Below are 21,026 nucleotides of genomic sequence, written 5' to 3' on the forward strand. Positions count from 1 at the left end.
CTGACTACTCATTGATTCTAAACATTTCCTCTGAAAAGCGATCAATGTCCCCTGCCTGGCCGTTAAATGGATTTTGAAAAACTCTTCAATCCGTATCAGTCTCATATCCTTATTTAGTTCCTCAAATTTGCCCTCAGCTGGGAATTGTGCAGGCGACTGTGATTCTGTTGTGTTCACCACTCATTTGAAGGGCCCCATCCATCATCATTTCTAGGCCTTTTCTGATGCAATGTAGCTTGTTCTTTGTCTTTCTTAAAAACTGAACGGCTGTTAAATTATCCATTTATCTTCCTTCAGATTTTGTGTTCCGTTTCTCAGGGCCTCTCAGGGCTGTCTTTTCTACCTTGCTTGCTGACTTTTCATTCCATTTCCCCTGTTCTTAGAGACATCTTGGTTCACCATGCTGTCCTTCAAAACAAACTCCCTGCTTCCGTCTGCTTGCTGTGTGTTTGAAATCTGCGTCACTACTCAGACAGATATGCTTTTTAAACTTTGTTCCTTCAGGACAGCTTTGAAAACTTGGTGATAATATGTTTCAAATTTTATATGTAGGTAGCAGAGTGTATCAGGACAAACCCTACACCGAGGGTCAAAGGTTGGTTTCTAAACGTAGCTTGGCCACCATCAAGTCAGGTCACAAGGGAACTTTCAGGGTTTCACTCCCCTACAGGTGATTTGCAAATTTGCTTCTAGGCAAGCATTTCAGTATGACAATAGTGTTGCTTCCATTTCAGGTGATTCAGTAAGGACCTGAGGTCTGTACATTGATGCCTGCATACACAGCCTCTCAGGTGGCAACAAGGTTCTATCAACCTTAAGCCCATATTTGAAGGCTGAAAAAAAAAAATCTAAGCTCTGTTACTTAGTATCTGTGTACTCTTGGGCATGTTATAGGAACTCTCTAGCTTCAGTTTTCACATCTGAAAAGGGGGGTGGTAGCAGAATCTATCTTGATATGGCTAAGAAAGTTAAATCAATCTTGATCAGAAATGCTGAAGTTTCCCACAGGGCAGCTCAGGAGTGGTGGGTTATATCAGGCATGCAAAATCTTCATAGCAGCTTTGTGATAATGCATTCCTTCCCCATCCTTGATTTTGTTAAGAAAATTTAATCAGACTTGGAAAGTCAGCCTAGTGCCTGGCACACAAGAAGTGTCCAGGAAATGTTATTGTTATAGATTCACTACATCTTGGTGAGACCTGCAGTTCGCTATTTTTTTATCCAAAGTTCCAACTGAGGCTACTGAGGCTTAGAGATGCTATTAATGCTAATAACAGGAATAACGGCTCATATGTATGGAGGGCCTCAGCATGTAAAGTTTACTTTTCCAAAAGCATTTCCACAAATCCCGTCTCCCTTGGTTCAGACTCTTGCAAAGGTTGATATTAACTGTCATCAATTCCATTTACTCCAAAAGAGAAAGTCACGTTGTAAGGCCAAATGCCTTAGAAATGTAGCACAGTGGAGTTATTAATACTTTCACAGTTAAGCCTGAAGGCCTGGGGTGATCACCATGAAAATCGTGAGGAGGATAAGGAGCTGTAGGTTTCACTACAAGTAAGGAGGGGGGATTTATAAAAATGTTCAGCCTTTGTTGTTCATCTTTTCTCTTTTCCCCCTGCCTCCTCCACCTCTGTATGTCTCTGTTGCTCTCTCTCTCGTGTCTTGTTAGATTTTCAGCTGTTCAGACCATCTGTAGCATGATCACAGGTGACATGTGAAGTCAGGGACTTGGAGAATCTTTCTCCCTCTTCTGTTATTTTCTGGTTCTGCGGCTTAGGCCTTCCTTTGCTGGTGGGAGGTGTTCATTCGCTGAAGCTCGTAATTCATTGGGGCGATTCTGAGCAGCAAGTATAACCTCCCTAGCTTCTCAGCTGTGAAATAAAGACAGAAATGCTAAAGCCCGCCACCGGGCAGCTCAGGAATGGTGGGTTATGTCAGGCAACATGGAAGGCACGCAACGCTGGGGAAATGCAAGATCTTCCTAACAGCTTTGCAATAACCCATTCCTTCCCCATCCTGTCGCTATGTGGGCTGTGTTGCTGATGGAGGCAGCCCCCAGGGGTCTCACGGCAGGCAGCTGAGTCACAGCCTAGAGACCCCTGCTCTAGCCGGGGGAAGGCGGAGGCTGGGGGCATGCAGTGTGTGAAGGCATTACAGCTGAGTAACAGACACAGGGAATGCAAATGAGAAAAATGTGCTAATAACTGAAAATGCAGTGGGCCCTGGAGACTAGGATATCTACCTCCTGGGGGCAGCTTGTCACCTGAGCAGATTCCTGCAGTCAGAGAAGGACTTGCTAGAGAGAAGAGGGAAGGGTGGGCCTGGCAGAGGCAGCTGTGTGGGCAAAGACACGGGCATGGACTATGAATAGGGGAGTGAAAAAGCAAAGACATCACTTTGCCAACAAAGGTCCATACAGTCAAGGTTATGGTTTTTCCAGTAGTCACGTATGGATGTGACAGCTGGACAAGAGGGAAGGCAGAGCGCCGGAGAATTGATGCTTTCGAACTGAGGTGCTGGAGAAAACTCTTGAGAGTCCCCTGGACAGCAAGGAGATCAAGCCAGTTGATTACAGGAAATCAACCCTGAATACTCTTTGGAGGGACTGATGCTGAAGCTGAAGCTCCGATACTTTGACCACCTGATGCAAAGGGCCAACTCATTGGAAAAGACCCTGATGCTGGGAAAGATTGAAGGCAGAAGGAGAAGAGGGTGACAGAGTTGGGTGGCATCCCCGACTGAATGAGCACGAACTTGGACAAACTCCAGGAGATGGCGAGGGACAGGGAAACCTGGCGAGCTGCAGGCCATGGGGTCGAGAAGAGTCGGACACGACTTGGTGACTGATCAACAGCAGTGGTGGGTGTGTCAAGAGCAGACGGCTCAGGGTGGAGGGCGAGGAGGTGAGCATGGGCAGGCCAGTGTGCCAGCTTAGGTGTTTTCTTCTCTGACGGGAAGGGAGGATCTGAAGGGCCCACAGTCAGATTTCCCCTAGGAAGATAAGGGTGGTGTTCCGATGATGGAATCTAGGGGGGGAGAGTGGGGAGGGGCTGTGAGCCTGACAAGGTCTGAGTGGAGGCCACTGGCAGTGGGGCGGAGTCAGGAGAGCCCAGGATAGGAGGTCCCAGAGGAGGAGAAAATCATGACAGCAACTAGAAAGTACTGGAGAAGGAAAACATCAGGCATTAGGCCTTAATTTATAACATATTTGTCTTTTTGATGATAGTAGAGGCTTTCTGAAGTTGTCTTTTGTTTTTCGCATCTCCTGTATGCTCTGAAATTCTCTTTCACTCAGTGTTTTGATTCACTTCCATTCCTTCACATTGGAAGCTCTTTTCAAACATGCTGTGGCCCTAATCTGTTAGCATATATTTAAGCACGCAGCACTGAAAGACGTGTTCTGGGCAGTGAGTAAAGTGGGGCGGGGGAGCAGGAGAGGCTGCGGTTGTTGCTGGCGGGGGTGGTGGTGGTGGGGCTGCATCTTAAGGGCGTTCTGCAGGGAGCCAGAACTCTCACCGAGGGAACCCCAAGTGCAAGCACACACAGGTCTTCTCTCTGCAGCTGTTCTTCCCTGAAGAGGAATCCCACTTTTCTGCCTGCCTCTGGGGCTATCTGGCCTCTGGCATCTTGAGTGCAAAGTAGGGCGGGGCGGCAGGGTTGGGGGAGGTATGGGGAGGCCTCCTGGGGTCTAGTCAGTCATTCCACAGACTTCTAATTTCAGTTACAGGTTCTCCCAGTTAGTGCTGTGAGAGAAGAGCCCTTTGGTCTCCTGAGTTGGCAGTGGCTGCAAAGCCTATTTACCTGGCTGTGTGGGGAGTAGGGGACTCCAGGAACCCCATTCCCAACCTCTCTTTGTTTCCAGGCTCAAGCCTCAGTCTCCTTACCATGGATGGAATTGTGACACACACCTTCCCCTCAAAAAAAAAGAGCGAGATGCTGAATTCCTAACCCTGGTACTTGGGAATGTGACCATATTTGAAAACAGAGTCATTGCAGATGTTATCAGGGGCTTCCCAGGCTCAGTGGCAAAGAATCCACCTGCCAATGCAGGAGACACAGAAGACGGGGGTTCAACCCCTGGGTGGAGAAGATCCCCTGGAGTAGGAAATGGCAACTCACTCCCAGTATTCTTGCCTGGAGAATCCTACGGACAGAGGAGCCTGGCGAGCTATAGTTCACAAGGTCGTAAAGAGTCAGATACGATTGAGCAGCTGGGCATGACACACAGATGTTGACAAGTTAAGACAAAGACATCCTGTATTAGGGGGGGGCCGGTGATCCAGGGGCTGGTGTCCTTATAAGGAGGTCATACGAAGACACAGGGACACAGAGACGTGGGAGAATGTCACATGAAGACAGAGGTGGATACGGAAGTGACGCAGCCACATGCAAGGAATGCCAAGGCTCCAGAAGCCAGGAGAGAGGTAGGGAATGGATTCTCTTGCAGAGCTGCCAGGAAGAGCTGGCCCTGCTGGCCCTGCTGACCCCTGGATTTCTGACTTCTAGTCTCCAGAGCTGTGAGAGATTTCTGGTGTGTTAAGCCACCCAGTTTCTTGTATTTTGCTAGGCAGCAGTAGGAAATTAATAGACTCCCTCTCGGCTGAACTGGACCCTTGCCATCCTGAGCCTACTCCTTCTAAAAGACAGATCAGTTCTCTTCCTATTGATGTCCCCTTCTGCAGCCACCCTGGGACATAACTTCCTTTCCAGCCTCCAATTTTGAGGATATTTTATGCCCTCTTACATTCTATTGTCTTTGAGAATTTATATATATATATATTTTTTTTTTTTTAAGAAATGCAACATTACTATTTCTAACCACACTTAATAGCATTAAATAAGTCAATAAAATATTAAACAAAAGTGCTCATTTTATAATTATCTCAATTAGCAAAAACAGCAAAACAACCAAAAAAAGTAGGAAATGATTAAATAAATTGTGACAAGTCACTCTGGAATTCTAGGCTGCCATTTCAAAGGATAATATGCAAATTATGTTAGGCATTTGGAAACACATTTTGAAGTTTATGTTAAGTGGCTAGAGCAGAATACACTGGTGTTCCTGGATGAAAATGTGTTTGCATGCGGACAACAGCTTGAGGGGGCATCACAGGGAGAAGAGAACGTGAGTCCTGACTTATCCCCAATCTGCTCTTGAGGATTTAGGTATTCTCTGAGGCCATATATATTTTCTCTCCTGACACCCTCGATTTCCTTCTGGGTCCTCAACAGCAGGTTAACATCCTTACTTACAGACTGTTCAAGGAACGGTAGGCTTTTTCTATCATGTTCCTTAAAATTCTTCCAGCCTCTTTCCATTTCCCAAGAATGTTTAAATCTTTAAAAATTTCCAAAAAATTTTTTTTCCTTTGTTATTTTATTAATGGAATTCCCAGAAGGATGTGGAATAAACTAGGGAGGTCAATCTGCCATTGTTAATTGGCAAGATCAACTCCATTGCAGATCAAAGTGTTTGGTCAAGGACAACTTGACATAAAATCTTTCTGAGAAAGTATGTCTCTGGTAACCAGCTAAACAGAACCTATTAGCTCATTCAGCGCTCCAGGAACTGCTTTCTCTAGAATCTCTACTCAGCTCCTTGTATCCTCCTCTCTGAAGAACTCAAGAGTTTTATTTTGTAAATGGGAGGTTTCTGAGGTACAGTACTGCTGGACAAAAATGGAATCGCCTTTCACTTCCTTGGGGCAGTGTGGTGGGAAAGAGCCCCCAAATAAGGCCGAGAGGACTTGGCTTTCAAATTTTGGCTCTGCTGTGTACTAACCACTTCACTCCGGTTAAGTCCGTTAGTTTCTGTAGGTTTTCATTTCCTCATATATAAAACTAAGACCATAGATATTATAGGATCCAGAATGAAGTATTTTCTTCCTTCACAGAGTTGGGGTCAACTTACAATGCTTGTAAACTTTAAAATTTAAGCAAGCCCTTACCCAGGGCCCACTAGAGCCAGCATTCAGCAGGTGTCTGCTTGCTGAGACAGTGTATACAGGGACAGCTTTGTATCTTTCTGGGCTGTAATACTGAAATTCTTTTCCTAAAGCTCAGTCTGATAGACGTCTTTGACTTTGTTTAGACACTGCCTAACAGACTCAACACTTTAAATCATCATCTACAGTGAAAAGCAGTGAGCACAGTGGTTGGGCTGCCGTGTTCACTGTGCGTGAGGTTGAGAGCCTGGCTCCCTCTGGCCACACTGTCATTTAGCATCTGCTTGCTAAGGTGAGGCAATGTGCCTTGAGTGATTTATTTCATATTTTCCAGCTGCACCTCTGATAACTAAATATAAGAGTAGTGATAGCTGAGGATCCAGATATTGCCTCCTTGAATTCTCTTAGGAAACATTTCAAATAATATAGAGGATTCTGTCTGGCAACAGCATAATGAGAATGCTTTATGTTTCTTTCATGCCTCACTTCCCAGGAGCAAAAACAATGCTGACCCTTCAAATGAACATTAAATTGCAGAAATTTTGGAGAGGCACCCTTAGAATGCAAAGAGGACTTGATTCATTTCCTAGTAAAAAATGAAAGTTTTCTTCTCTTTCTCCCTCTTTCCCACCCCACCCTTTTTTCTTTCCCTCCTCCCTCCTTCACTCCCTCCCTCTCTCCTTTCCTCCCTTTCTTCCTTCTTTCCATTTTCTTCTTAAGAGAAGAGAGGCCATGAAGAGGTAAATCAGCATTTAAAACATGCTTTCTAGAGGAACTGGAAAGTAACTTAAGACAACATTCCAAGCCTTGTATGGACTTGGGGGTCAAGTGATTTTTAGCTTCATAAGTTCAAAGCAGAAACACTTTTAAAAAGAGTTATTTATGCTGGTCAGCTGGATAGGGAGAATTAGATCTTATCTTAAATTCTACCCTCCAAAAGCCTTATTAGGGAGTGTATTAGAACTGGTTTTTTTTTTTAAACCAGATTCCAGCATTTTAATATAGATTCATGATGGCAGTTTGGGGCTCATAAAATACATATGAATAGAAATTGAGTCCTACTGTATAAATAAAAGGTTTTTAAAAGCTACTTGAAATAAATCAAAGTTCATTTTGTTTACAAAAAAAAATATACACAGAGCTGGTTGCTTTATCAACTCATAGTCATTTTTTGGAGGTGGGAGACTTTCTCCAAAATCAAATAGTCTGGCATGTCAGGTATTCAGGAAGAACTGTGAGATGTAGCCAAAGGTGTGTGATGCCTTCACTGGCCACATACCATGTCCGATGCAGGGAGTGACATGAACTTGAATGTTCTTCTAAGAATGAGCCCTCTCGGCTATTCAGCACTTCGTCCTGCAGAGCACATTGCTATTTCACGTTTGTTTTGATAACTGTCAGGCACTGGAGGATCTGAAAAGTCTTCTAAGTCAATGGAAAGTTGTATTTTAATCACGATAATTTAGTGTTTTATTGTATTGTAATTTCATGAAATTGCATGTATATCTATAAAACTTCTTGAAATCTGTGTAATGTGTTAGCTCTCCTTATTAACTTGGATATTAAAATAACTATATTTTCAGCCAATGCTGGAAGAAAAGAAAATTTTATGTATTTCCTAGTTGGAAAAGTTAAAGCTGTGAAAAATTCATGGCTATAAACTGGTCTTTTTACACTAGAATTAAGGGCCAATTCAACCATGATGAGAACCAAACCACTCTGTAAAAAGATAGCATAGGCCATATACTTCAGATTATGGGCAGGAATATAGCAGTGCACACTCTGATGAAAGGTTTTATGTATTTATAGATGATAATTTAAAATGGCACTATAACCCTACTTCGTACATTCCACTGTTCATTAATTCTGTGGTCCCGCGTTGCATTATTTACCCTTCTGTTTCTTCACTCATTTACTCAACTGATAGCAGCGACTTCACTTTCACTTTTCACTTTCATGCGCTGGAGAAGGCAATGGCAACCCACTCCAGTGTTCTTGCCTGGAGAATCCAGGGACGGGGGAGCCTGGTGGGCTGCCGTCTATGGGGTCGCACAGAGTCGGACACGAGTGAAGCGACTTAGCAGCAGCAGCAGCAGCAGTTTGAATATAGTGGGCACTGTTCTGGGAATCAGGACTATGATGGTTCCAGGAGCCTAACCTAATGTGGAAGGAAAACAGAAAAGACGGACAGAAAGAGGACCACAACACAGAGTGTTACATGTAGTTATGCAGAGGTCGGCAGAGTGCTGTAGTCGTGCTGAGGGGAGTGAAGCTTTCTCAGAGGAGGGGACAGTTTGGCATGACTTCTTCCAGACAAAAAGAAGAGGGAGGGAAGGATAAGCAAAGGCAAAGGAGGACAGCTGAGAGGGTTTGTGAGCCCTGTGCTTTGGGGCAGAAAGTGCCTGGGTGACATGACATGAGGTCAAGAGGCAGGGGCCTCAGAATGAGAGGGCTAACCCAGGAGTCTGGGAGGTATCTTATAGATGGTGGTAGTAACCTGAGGTTTTTAAGCAGGAGAATACCATGATATAGTGTTTTTTTTTTTTAAATGAAGATTATTTTGGCAAAAGTTTGGAAGACAGGGTATAAACTACGTAAAACTGATACATTTGAATGTGTATATTTTCTCTTCCATTTTTATTTGACTAATAATACATAGAAAATTTTGAACAGGTTTTGCTGTGCTCAGACTGGGTTATAGCATCAGATAGCACTCTCCTGTATGTAACAAGGAGGAGAATTTGAAAATATCAAACCAATATATTTTTGTTCTACTTGAACCATGATGCCCATAGCTCCCCGCCCATCAGCTCAACAGACTTTCCTCCTCTCAGCAAGTGGTGGCTCCCTGCTAAAAACAGCAAGCTCTGATCACCCAGCTTTCAGAGAGTAAGTCTCAGTGCTGGTTTTGTGTGGAGAGAAAAGTGAAAGTGTTTGTGACCCCTGCCAGGCTCCTCTGTCTATGGGATCCTCCAGGCAAGAATACTCGAGTGGGTGGCTAGTCCCTTCTCCAGGGGATCTTCCCACCCCAGGGATCGAACCCTGGTCTTCTGCATTGCACACAGATTCTTTACCATCTGAGCCACAAAGGGGGTTTCTAAATTCCAGAACTCTTACCTCTTAAGAACCAAGCCTGGCTAAAGCAGGTCATCAAGAGTGACTACAAAGCTCAGGCGTGGGGAGCACAGAGGAGACCATCCAAGGAGAGCTCCCATCAGACTAGGAAAAGGAAATTCATAAACTTCCCACTCCTGCCTTAGAGAAAGGAGAGGAGGAGAGAGGGAGGAGAGGAGAGAGAGGGGGGCCGAGGCGGGGCATGAGATCAGATGTGAGTGTCCTGGCTCCATGCTCCTTGGGGGTCAAACCCTGAAGATGAGGCGAAGGCTCGTCTCTCGAATCTCAGAGCCCAGTGCAGGAAAATGACAGAACTTTCTTAGAATGAGCTGGCACTACCCAGTCGGCATATTGGAAAGGACTGAGGAAGCTGCTGTGTGGGCGGCAGGGTGAAGAGAAAGTGGCTGGGGTGTCTGCAGGGGTTGAGTGATGACAGAGAACCAGCCGATGAGCGCTGACCAGGAAGCAGGCGGCAGCTCGCCATGGTCTGCAGGGACCAGAGCTGCGGCAGCCAGAGCCAGCGGCCAGACCCTGCACCAAGTGCTTGTGGCAGCCACCCCACACACCCAGAGGCCAACCCCGCATCACACCCAGAGCCCTGACCCCGCAGGCAGCCGGGGCACTCGGTCCCTCTCACCCCCCAGTCACAGAACCGTGACAAGGACAGGGAAGCTCCCCTAGCACCTGGATGTCAGCTGGGGAGAAGGAATGGTTCTGACTGAGGACAATTCACAGTTTAGTCTTGCAAGGACTTGTTTTAACCAGAAAGAACTGAGATGCTTTAAAATCAGTCCCTGAACACCCCCAACCCATCACCAGGAGAAGGTGGGGCCAGATAAATTATAGAGAATATAGGAAGTTATTTTCTTCCCTCCCTCATCTTCTTTCCTTCCTCCCTCCCTCCCACCTTTTCTTTCTTCCTGAGTTTTTGGACTCCTGTCATTCCACATATGTCCCCCACTTTGTAGAGACAAATAAGAAGTTAGCCTTAACTAGTCCTTTCTCTCATTCACAGGAATACTAAATGTCGTAGAGAAAAACATTTATAAGAAACTGATTTGGGCGGTGTCCTACTTTTATTAAGTATGTGATAAGATTGTTCCCCTCTTTAACCCCATTCCATTCCTTGTAGGCTTTTAAGAGGAAAGTTCTAACTAGTTACTAGTGCAGCTCACTACTTTTACTTTCTTTTTTTTCTAAATTGAACACAAGGCATGGACCGTCTGGGGAATGCTGAGTTGTTTCTGAAGTGCATTTCTTGGTATCCAGAAAAGTTGTCTTGGTGTCACACCTTATTTCCTCTTTTCCAGTTTATCAATTCTAACTCCCAGGTTCTACAACTTGAACTGTATTTTAAAGAGTTTTTTCCTCCCTTCTTTTCAGAGAGCATGTTAGTAATTGCATCAGGTGGAATGCATTTTCCAAAACAACCGTGACAAATGAAGGTAGAAAAAAAGTCAGAAGTTACTATAACCATAATTTCAGAAGCCCTGCCTGTTGCAGAAATGCCTTGACATTCTCATAAAGATACAACACTCTAGCCAAAATCTTTTATAGGAGATCATTATTTCAGCTAGAACCTGGCCAGGTCAAGCTCTTTTTTTAAAGTGTTGTTGTTGTTGATCAAATACTCCAAAATCAAGAGCCAGTTTGGGATGAGCTGAAAATCTGATTATGTTCATAACAAAAATTAACTCTCTCAACCCTTAATACACAGAAGATTTATAATGATTTATAGCACCTCATTGAAATTCTAGGTGCACTGAAGTTTGATTGAGTCGAGAGTGAAAATGAAGGGCAGCAGCTTTGCCTGCTATTGCAAAGACAGGCTCAGTGTGATGCTGCTCTATCAGGTTTTCTGTTTATCCCTAAGGCTGGTGCAGCAGTGACTTCAAAGTTTGATGGTGTCTGGGGTTTTTTCCCTCGTTCTTTTTTTTCCTGTTTTTTCTTTCTCTAAAGAAGTTTAGCAGCAGGCTAATGGATCCCCAGCAGGGTGCAAAGACAGCGGAAAGCGCAGGAATCAGATGTCAATGTGTTCCTCCGAGATACCCTGCTAGGACAGCTAACTAACCAGGGCTTCAGTCTTCTCTTGGGGAACGCGCTTTGATGGTTCCCTGCCCACTCTTGGCTTCCTATATGCTTCCTGAATAAAATGCTGTCACAGATAAATCATGGCTTCTGGGACCATTTTCTATTTTTTTTTTAAGGAGAAGTTTGGAAACATAAGATTAAAACGATGAGCAAGTTCTAGAGAATTTTATGTGCACATATAAACATGTGTATATAAGCACATCACATCTCCCTACTGTAGAACCATCCATGGGTCTGGGACTATTCTCTGCATGTTCCTTCCCGACCCATTACTTTATGAGGTATGTTTTTATATTTTCTGTCAGTCACTTTCAGTCAATCACTAGATTACTCTGGAAAGTTCCTGTTGAACAGATTTTGAGGGGTTGGGGGTTTTCATTGTTTTCCTTCAGCATAAACACAAGTTGGGAATTGAAGTTGTCTCAGAGGTAAGAATTTCTATTTTACGTGCAATGGACATTCAAAATCTACCAGTGTACTTTTGTGGGTTCCCACCGAGGCACACAGATAATTAGCCCTTCAGGTACTGCTGCTGCTGCTGCTGCTGCTAGGTCGCTTCAGTTGTGTCTGACTCTGTGCGACCCCACAGATGGCAGGCCACCAGGCTCCCCGGTCCCTGGGATTCTCCAGGCAAGAACACTGGAGTGGGTTGCCATTTCCTTCTCCAATGCATGGAAGTGAAAAGTGAAAGTGAAGTCGCTCAGTCGTGTCCGACTCTTAGCGACCCCATGGACTGCAGCCCACCAGGCTCCTCCGTCCATGGGATTTTCCAGGCAAGAGGACTGGAGCGGGGCGCCATCGCCTTCTCCGTCAGGTACTGCAGAGTATTAATAATCTATCCTTTGTTTGGAGAAGAGACAAAGCTCAGCACACTGGAAACGGGAAGTGCTTCATCTGTTTTGACCAAGCACAACCCTCTTAAGCGGACTTTACCCAGTAGAAGTCAATGAAGTAAAAAAGTTGCCCTAGAGCCATATCTGTATCTACTGCCAGGCTCCATCTCCACCTTCGCCTCCACAAGCCCCTGCGTGTCTTGGGCTGCACCCAGCAGCCTCAGCCAGACAGTGCATTTGGCTGGCTTCTCTCTTCACTGGCCCTCATCTTTCTACATTGCTCTGACTGCAAGAAGGTCTCTGATCATGATGTATGTATCTGTTTGCTTCAGGCTCCATGTGAGGTTTCTTGCCCCTCAAACCTGCTCTGCCTTGGGGTCAGGGCTCTGGCCACTGAAAGGTCCCATAGCTACTCTTCCATGTCATTTTGCCTCTGCCCAGACTAACTCAGCAAGGCCACACTGCATTCTTATGCTCCATAAGGAGGAAGGTGATGTCATCTCTCACAGTTTGGGGTTCCTGCCAGCTTCATGCTTTCCCATTTGCTTTTATCCTCTCAGACTCTTTAGTAGTGCACTTCCCCATTAAAAAACCCAGACTGACCTTCCAGCAACAACCTGAATTCCTGCAGACGTTGTGACATTTGACTAGCCTCACATTAGGGACCGTCCATGCTTGGTGAGTCATTTCCTCAAGATTTTGTGTCTTCATACTCATGGTGAGTCCTCCCCACTGACTGATTCCATTTCCATTGCAGAGCATCAACAGTTAATGTGAGATTATCCAGTTAAATAGCGAAAAACATCCAGGTGCTCAAGATGGGACAAAATAGGGATTCTCAAGGAGGGTAAATAAAGTCACTCTACAAGGTTTCAGTTTGAGGGCTTTCTGAAATGTTGATTTCAAAGTTAGATTAATTTATATATTCATATAAATATGTAGTCATATGACTATACAAACATATAGTAATTGTCTATAAATTAATATTAATATGCAAATTCTCTCTATATAATTTATAAATATTATAAAGAATTTATATGAAATCCACGAGGTTTTTAAAAAATAAGATGAAAAAGGAGCCTGACTTTCATGCTTTGTTCACTGGGAAGATACAGCAGCAGGTATGAATACGAACTTTTATAAACAGTTTGTTGCATGTTCCTCTTTAGAGGCTGGGACTGTCCCCATTTGGTTTAGTAAGAAAAGATCGTGGGTGAATATCCAACAGAGGTGAAATGAGGCAGGAGACAGGCGACTACAGCAAAACCAAGGCCACGGATGAGTGGGACACAATCTAGTCTGGTGGAAGCGTCACTTGAACTTTCTATATGTCTGTTTCCTGTGAATAAAACTAGCAAGTGTATCTAATATCACAGCTAGGCGGTAAAGTAAAATGTGAAAAGTCAGGAATGATAGATAATATGATGGGGTAGTATTGCCCCCTACATTCTGGAAACGGCTATTTTCATTTTAAATTCAAAATAACTTACTTTTTAACCTGAAGATTTTTAAGTGTTTAATGGGAAGTATAAAAATAAGCCCAAGTGATTGTGAACCAGCAATGAAACATTTAAATTAACATGGAAAAACACACGAGAGTCCTTTCCAGCACTTACGGTAACTAATCACGTAGGAAGGGTGTGTAGAGTTGAGTTCATTCCAAAGTAGCTTTCTAGACTAACACCAAAAATTTATCAGCCATACAAATACATCCTCAGCTTTACCCACAGTAAAAGGAATTTATTAATTGCAAGAAATTCATCTCATTTATTGCCTAAGAATGCACAGGAAAGTGAGTAAAATTAAAAAATAATTTGACATGGGTAGTCGAGGTCAATTTCACAAAGCAAGATATACCTAACCCAACAGCTATGGGCCTTACACCTGGCAACCCAGCTTATTCAGAGATACCAGAGGAGTGAGGATGGCAGAAGTGGATGGGAGAAAAGAGAGTTGAGGATCTTCTTATAATAATGTAGACATTATTCTTGATATTTCACCCACTCTTTCATTTTTAAATGAAAGAGCATTATGTCTGATGTATAACTAAAATAATTCATTTTAGATTCTTTTAAAGCTTTACTTCTCTGATTTTATGCTATCATGTACTTAATGGATAATATAAAACAAAAAAATTACTTTTGTTGTTTATAGTCATTAAAAATTACACTTCCAAAAAAAAAACTTCTATGGTTTTTTTTTGTTTTGTTTTGTTTTGTTTTTTTTAGGATAATGTGACAGGGCTCAGCAGTTCCTAAAAGTGCTGGAAATGAAGTGGTAGATAAGCCTGAAATTTAATGGTTGTGAAGTCCTTAAAAAACAATACTGTGTTTTTAATGGAGTTAGAGTGAGAAATGAAGCCGTTTTGTTTTCCCTGCATGTGTTTCTCACTCTGAAGTCAAAAAAGCAGCTCAATCTGATTGACGTAGGTAGGGGGTAAAGAACTTACCAGGTTTTTCACATGAAAGCCAATGCTTAGAAGTAGGATTAAAAGCCGGTGTACACTAAACTGTGAGTGTTAACTGATGTCAGCCCTGCTCCTACTCAGAAAGTGGAGTGTGACCATCCAGAGCTGATAACACTGTCTCCTTGCCAGAAGCAGGGTCTCGAACCCACACAGCAGAGCTGGAAACCACCTCACTCAGGGTTCAGTGGATGCCATTTGTCACGCATCTCAGACAGAGGCAGATATTTAAGATGGAAGAGGCTTTACAAAACCCTGTGGCCCAGGCCATAGGGTCAAAGCAGAAAACGATGTTTCATGGAACTCTCAAGTCTCACATGATATTAATAAAAGTAAAAGAAAAATGGTAAAACTGAAAGAGATGTCCATGGTCAAATGTTTAAGAAATGCAAAATTAATCAAGGTTAAATGTGTTTAACCTTTCCTGGAGTACTTTTCTGAGCCTTCAGTATTTTAATGTGCAGGAAAAGAAAGTGAAAGTGATAGTCAGTCCGTTGTGTCTGACTCTTTGCCACCCTATCCATGGACTGTAGCCCGCCAGACTCCTGTGTCCATGGGATTCTCCAGACAAGAATACTGGAGTGGGTTGCCAGTCCCTTCTCCAGGGGATCTTCCTGATCCAGGGATTGAACCCACGTCTCCTGCATTGCAGGCAGATTCTTTACTGTCTGAGCCACAGGGAAGCCCCAGTTATTGAGCCTGAGTCCTCTTTCTAATAAGATATTCACTAGGCGATGGATGGACACTTCTGTTCCTTAGGGGCACAGTTTGAGAAATACTGAGAGATAATATTACTATACCTGGTTTATAGACGAGGGAGCTGAGGCCCAAGGAGAACTCGGGTCTTTGGGTTCTGGGTACCCACTCTTCTCAGTGGACTGATCAGAAATCCAAGAAGAGATAAGCTGCAACCACCATTCCTGGCAATACACATACCCTGGGAGGGTGTCCTAAAACCAATACTTCTGAAAATGCGGTGCATACACTTTCCCTTCCTGGCTTGGGGAAGACACGCAGACCCTCTCGAATCGTGATTACCTGGTACAGAGGCATACAGATGCTATCAATCCACTCGAGTTGCAACCGAGGCAGCTCATCCTTCCGGTTCCGATCAAAAATAGCCTGTAATGTGGGAGGAGAGCCTTGCTTTATTACACCACAGACGTTACGGGTGCTTCGTCAACCACTTTGCCACAATGATCCGATTTTTACCAGCTGAACACTTCACAAATCACAATCAACATTTACACATACTTTCTTTTCCTTTATCTGTGATGAGAAATAAAGTATTTTCACCTCTTTTTATGAGATTTGTAAGCGGATTTATTTGGACTTTATAGCATGCAACTCCTTGGGGCCAAAATCTGTCTTCAGATATAGGTAACTGCTACTAAATCAAGTCATCAGGTCACTGGGAACTGGGTACAAGTCAAAGGAAGGGGGAATGTTTTATTGCCAGAAAATAGTGCAGGCTTTTATTTTTATAGTGAGAGAGTATGGGATAGATTGGAAAAGATCCTTAAAAGCAATGTCATTTTGAATAGGAATTATTTGTGTTAATTTTTCAGAGTGGGGACAATTTTGTGTGTTTTTCAATAAGGTCCTGTCATTAACAAATTCCTAAATTTTTATCTATCCTTGGATGGATAATGGGAGAACAGATGGCAACCCACTCCAGTATTCCTGCCTGGAAAACCCCATGGTCGGAGGAAACTGGTAGGGATGAACAGTGAGGGGAAGTAGCCATTCTCTCCTCGTTCCCAACTTTTAAACTTTATGATATTATGATGTTTAGAAAATTTCTGAGAGAAAGAAGTGACATATTTCTGTTGGGCAGACATAAAAGGAGAGACACTCAGTTGTCACTGGACGGCTACCCTGGATTCCTTGGACAAACACTGCCCCGTGTCCTCCCGTGAGAATGCCCCTCCCTTTGTTCTTTTTTTATGCATATAAGCTTTATAGCCAGAGGGTCTATTTTCAGATTCAACTTATAGATTCAACTTTTTATAGATTTAACTTATCAATAAATTTTAAATACATACACATGAAATATGTTTTGCCCAGATACAAATGAGATTGTCTTTACCTTAGATGACGCCCACACAATGGCTATTACTGTAAAGCATTAAGCAGGAGTCGTACATTATTCGGAGAAGGCAATGGCACCCCACTCCAGTACTCTTGCCTGGAAAATCCCATGGACGGAGGAGCCTGGTGTGCTACAGTCCATGGGGTCGCTAAGAATCAGACACGACTGAGCGACTTCACTTTCACTTTTCACTTTCATGCATTGGAGAAGGAAATGGCAACCCACTCCAGTGTTCTTGCCTGGAGAATCCCAGGGACGGGGGAGCCTGGTGGGCTGCCGTCTATGGGGTCACACAGAGTCGGACACGACTGAAGCGACTTAGCAGCAGCAGCAGCAGAACGTTATTAAGTATGCTGCAGATTCCAGGTGCTATATCCAGTGTGTCACGGACATGACCAGCTCAGGGACAGGTGAAGGCTAATTCCTTTATTCTTAAAGAGTAAGGCCAGGGTCTAAGAAGCAACCCCGCTCCGCCTTGCTGTCTTATGGTAGGTTTTGTCTTTCTTCTAAATAAAATGTGGCATCCACATCATTTTGGTGTTCACACAGGTCATGAGGGCAGACTCATGACACGTCCTTGGTCCATATATGTTGAAAAATCCTGTATCCTTTAGACTTAGGAACAAAGGTGAGACTGGGTGGGGCTCAAATCATTTGCTGCTGAGGCTCACAAGAAGATAGAAGGGTGCTGCTGAGGAAAGTATCTCCAAATTAGGGAGACGGTCACTGCCTCCCACTGGCCTGCTCATCCTTGACTGCCATGTGGAGTGTAAATATCAGGAAGGAGGACTAGGCACTCCAAGACACTGTGAAACGTGCTGGAGGAAGGGCTGGTTTCTGTGAACTACATGGATCTTGGTTCAATACGTCCAAGATTTAAAAACATTTAAATGTTTTAAAGCCATTTAAAAAACATTATTCTGTTTTACCCTGTCTATAGTTCTCAATGTTATCTGAAATTTTCTTATTTGTTTAATGACTCTTTCTGGTGCATAGGATACACTTAAAAAAAAATTCACTTAAAAATATTCACAATTAGCCGTGAAACCATTACAACAGTCAATTTTAGAACATTTTTATCACTCCAAGGGAAAAAAAAAAATGACATACCAATTAGCGATCTCTCTTCATTCTTCCCCAAATCCCCTAATACTTAAGCAGTTCACAGAATCACTTTCTGCCTTTATAGATTTGTCTGTTCTGCAGACAAATGTCTGTTCACCTTTTATGTTCATGGAATCAAATGATATGTGGTCTTTTGTGTTAGGCTTCTTTAGCTTGGCATAATGTTTTCAAGGTTTACTGTGTAAGCCCACATCAGCACTTCATTTTTATTGCCAAATGATATTCGCTCATATAGATATACAATATTGTATTTATCCATTTATCAGTAGATGGACATTTGGCTTGTTTCGACCTTTTATTGTGTATAATGCTACTACATTCAAGTTTTATTGTGTGGATGCACCCTTTTGTTTCTCTTGGGGTTATAATTAGAGGTAGAACTGCTTGCCACATGGTAACCCTAGTGTTTAATGTTTTGAGGAACTGCCAAACTGTTTCCAAAGCAGCTGAATCATTTAAATTCCCACCAGCAATGTACAAAGTTCCAATTTCTCCACGTTCTTGCCAACTCTTGTTACTGTCTGTCTTTTTTATTATAGTCATCTTAGTGGGTGTGAAGTGGTACCTCACTGTGGTTTTGATTTGTATTTCCTTGATGACTAATGATTTAGGACACTTTTCTTCATGTGCTTATTGGCCACTTATATATATTCTTTAGAGAAATGTTTATTCAGATCCTTTACCCATTAAAAAATGCGTTGTCTTTCTGTTGTTGAGTTGCAATAGTTTTTATATAGTATGTATTTTATAAGGCATTTTATACATTTATATAATAGCTTACATATATTGCAATATTTTATATATATCCTAGACATTAGGCAGGCTTCCCTGGTGGCTCAGACGGTAAAGTGTCTGCCTGCAAAGTGGGAGACCTGGGTTCGATCCCTGGATCGGGAAGATCCCCTGGAAAAGGAAATGGCAACCCACTGCAGTACTCTTGCCTGGAAAATTCCATGGATGGAGGAGCCTGGTAGGCTACAGTCCATGGGATCACAGAGTCAGACACAACTGAGCAACTTCACTGGTTAGACGTTAGGCCCATATCAAATATCTGCTTTATAAACATTCTTTCCCATTCTGTGGGTTGTCTTTTCACTCTTTTGATAGAGTCCTTTGATACACAAAGTTTTTAATTTTGATGAAGTCCAATTTCTCTATTTTATCTTTTGTTTCTTATGCTTTTGGAATCATATGTAATGATATGTAAATGCAACTGTAAAAAATGGTAATGATATGTAAAATATCATTGCTGAATCCAATCCAGAAGATTTATATCTTGTTTTTTCCCTGAGAGTTTATAGTTTTAGCTCTAACATTTAGGTCTATGATACATTTTGAGTTTATTTTAGAGTCTGGTGAAAGAGAAGGTCCATTTTCATTAGCATGTGATAGTCCATTGTCCCAGCACCATTTGATGTAGAGATGATTTTTTCTTGATTGCATTATCTTGGCACCTTGCCCAAAATCAGTGGGCCACATCTGTAAGGGGTCATTTCTGGACTAATCACTTCTCAACAAATGTTTGATGAGTGGAAGTGTGAGATACTACTTTGTGCTATTTCCCTTTACAAAATTTTGCATCTTGTAATTGATTCTAAGCGAAAATTTATTTAATGTCCATATTTCCTGCCAGTTGACAAGCTTCTTGAGGGCAGGGAAGATGGTGCTGCCTCCCGTCTTGATGCACTGCGTCCAGCTTCATGCTTAATACTCGAAGGTGGTCAAGCATGTTCTGTTAACTGACTCACTGCTTCCAGTATTAATCTGGACAAAGTTACTCTGTTGACCTTTAGGACTATGATACCTGAAAGGGCTCTTGGACAATTTTATCCCTAAATATCAAGGAATAATGGATACAGAAGGCGTCAGATCTGGTTGTGCTCATTTCTAGACATTTCTGGAAAAGCACTAATGTGGGATACTCCTGTTACAGCAGCCAGGCCCCTCCCGAGGAGATGGTCATCAGTCGTATTAAGTAGGCCCCTATGGGGAGACAGCAGCACGTACAGCTATGTTTCCACCACAGAATTAATTTCATTTATGTCTCCAGGAAAACCCTTACCTGACTCTACAAAAGTTCCTTAGTGCTGCGCCACTACACCTGCCAGCCTGTCAATGCTGGCAATTAACTCATATTTTTTCCATTTAATTAAATGACCTGTAGTATTGCTGCCGTGTAAGGCCTTCAGAGCAGGCCTTGGAAACAGTTTTTTAAAAGAGGAAACAAGCTTTTACTTGAAAACAGATATACTAAATAATAGCTGGCAGAAATTTGGGTTGTACTATGTTTTACACATTAACTATGTATCCCAATTTAGCATCTTTATTTTACAACCAAATTTGATGACACCACCAAAAAAGAACAAAGGAATGTTTTGAAACCAGTATAAACAGATATTGCTTTGGAAATTAAAATAATTGATGGGTGTGTTAACCTACGTAGTCTCCTGATCTATTATGGGTCAACAATAAATAAAGAATAGTCAAAATTAGTAAGTCTGAGTTCTGACTTCAAACAGGTGAAACTCTTCAAGCTAGGAGCTCTTCTGCCGCTTTTCCTTGTTTTTAAATGTCAGTAAATAAAAATGTTTTAAAACTTGAAGATCTTATAAGTAACTCCAAATATTCAAAACCTAGTTGATCTGAATCTTCATAAACAGACACTCTTGATAGCTGACACATTCCTTGAGCTGCACTGAATCTTCTGTGCTCTGGCAGACTTTAGAATACTCTGGACCATTCTTGGATCATTGGGTGATATGTTTTGAGCTACTCTTTCATTAAGAATAAAGAGACTGCCGCCTCCTTGAGGCTGGCGACTGGGGCATTTATGTCTTTGTTTTCTGATGGGTAAAAACAGAATCATCCTTAGCTTACAGTAAGCATTCTCAAATAGTAACTGAATGGTTGAATCCAACAAAAGCAGCATTTCAATCAGCAGAACCTAGTTTCCCGGGTGCAACTTTTCATCTTGCAAAAAAAGAAACAGACTTGAAATAGTTTGCTTTCAGAATTTGGAAAAGTTCAAAATTGCAAAGTAAAATCCAGACTATCCATTATTTACTGCACCTGCTTGTTCTAACCCCTCAAGGCTGGACAGCTTGCCTTTAGGTTTTTGTTTTTTCCTGTATGTCTGTTTCAACGTAGCCACTGACTGCCTATGAAGCACCAGCCCTGGGCTTTGAGTTATTCAAGTACTACTCTGCAATCCTCCCTTGTGCCTGCTTCTCCCAGTGTGGGAACACAGGAAATGCTTGTTAAGTAATCAGCCCTCTTAATCAGAAACCTGGGAATTACAGTGTTTAGCATCTAAGTTTAATTAAAGTTTGAAACTTTCAAGAGTCCTTCCTTAAATTCAT

General features: G+C 42.7%; 1 protein-coding gene across 1 annotated transcript in view; it reads right to left on the reverse strand.

Moving 5' to 3' along the window:
- The window catches only part of PDE11A (phosphodiesterase 11A), a 449,211-nt gene that overhangs the window by 16,919 nt on the left and 411,266 nt on the right, over positions 1 to 21,026 (reverse strand). The window contains exon 19 of the mRNA XM_005675916.3: positions 15,489 to 15,572. Within this exon, the coding sequence (XP_005675973.1) occupies positions 15,489 to 15,572 (84 nt within the window). The remainder of the gene's footprint in view (positions 1 to 15,488; positions 15,573 to 21,026) is intronic.

This window comes from Capra hircus, chromosome 2, assembly GCF_001704415.2.
Source record: "Capra hircus breed San Clemente chromosome 2, ASM170441v1, whole genome shotgun sequence".
Classification (NCBI taxonomy): domain Eukaryota; kingdom Metazoa; phylum Chordata; class Mammalia; order Artiodactyla; family Bovidae; genus Capra; species Capra hircus.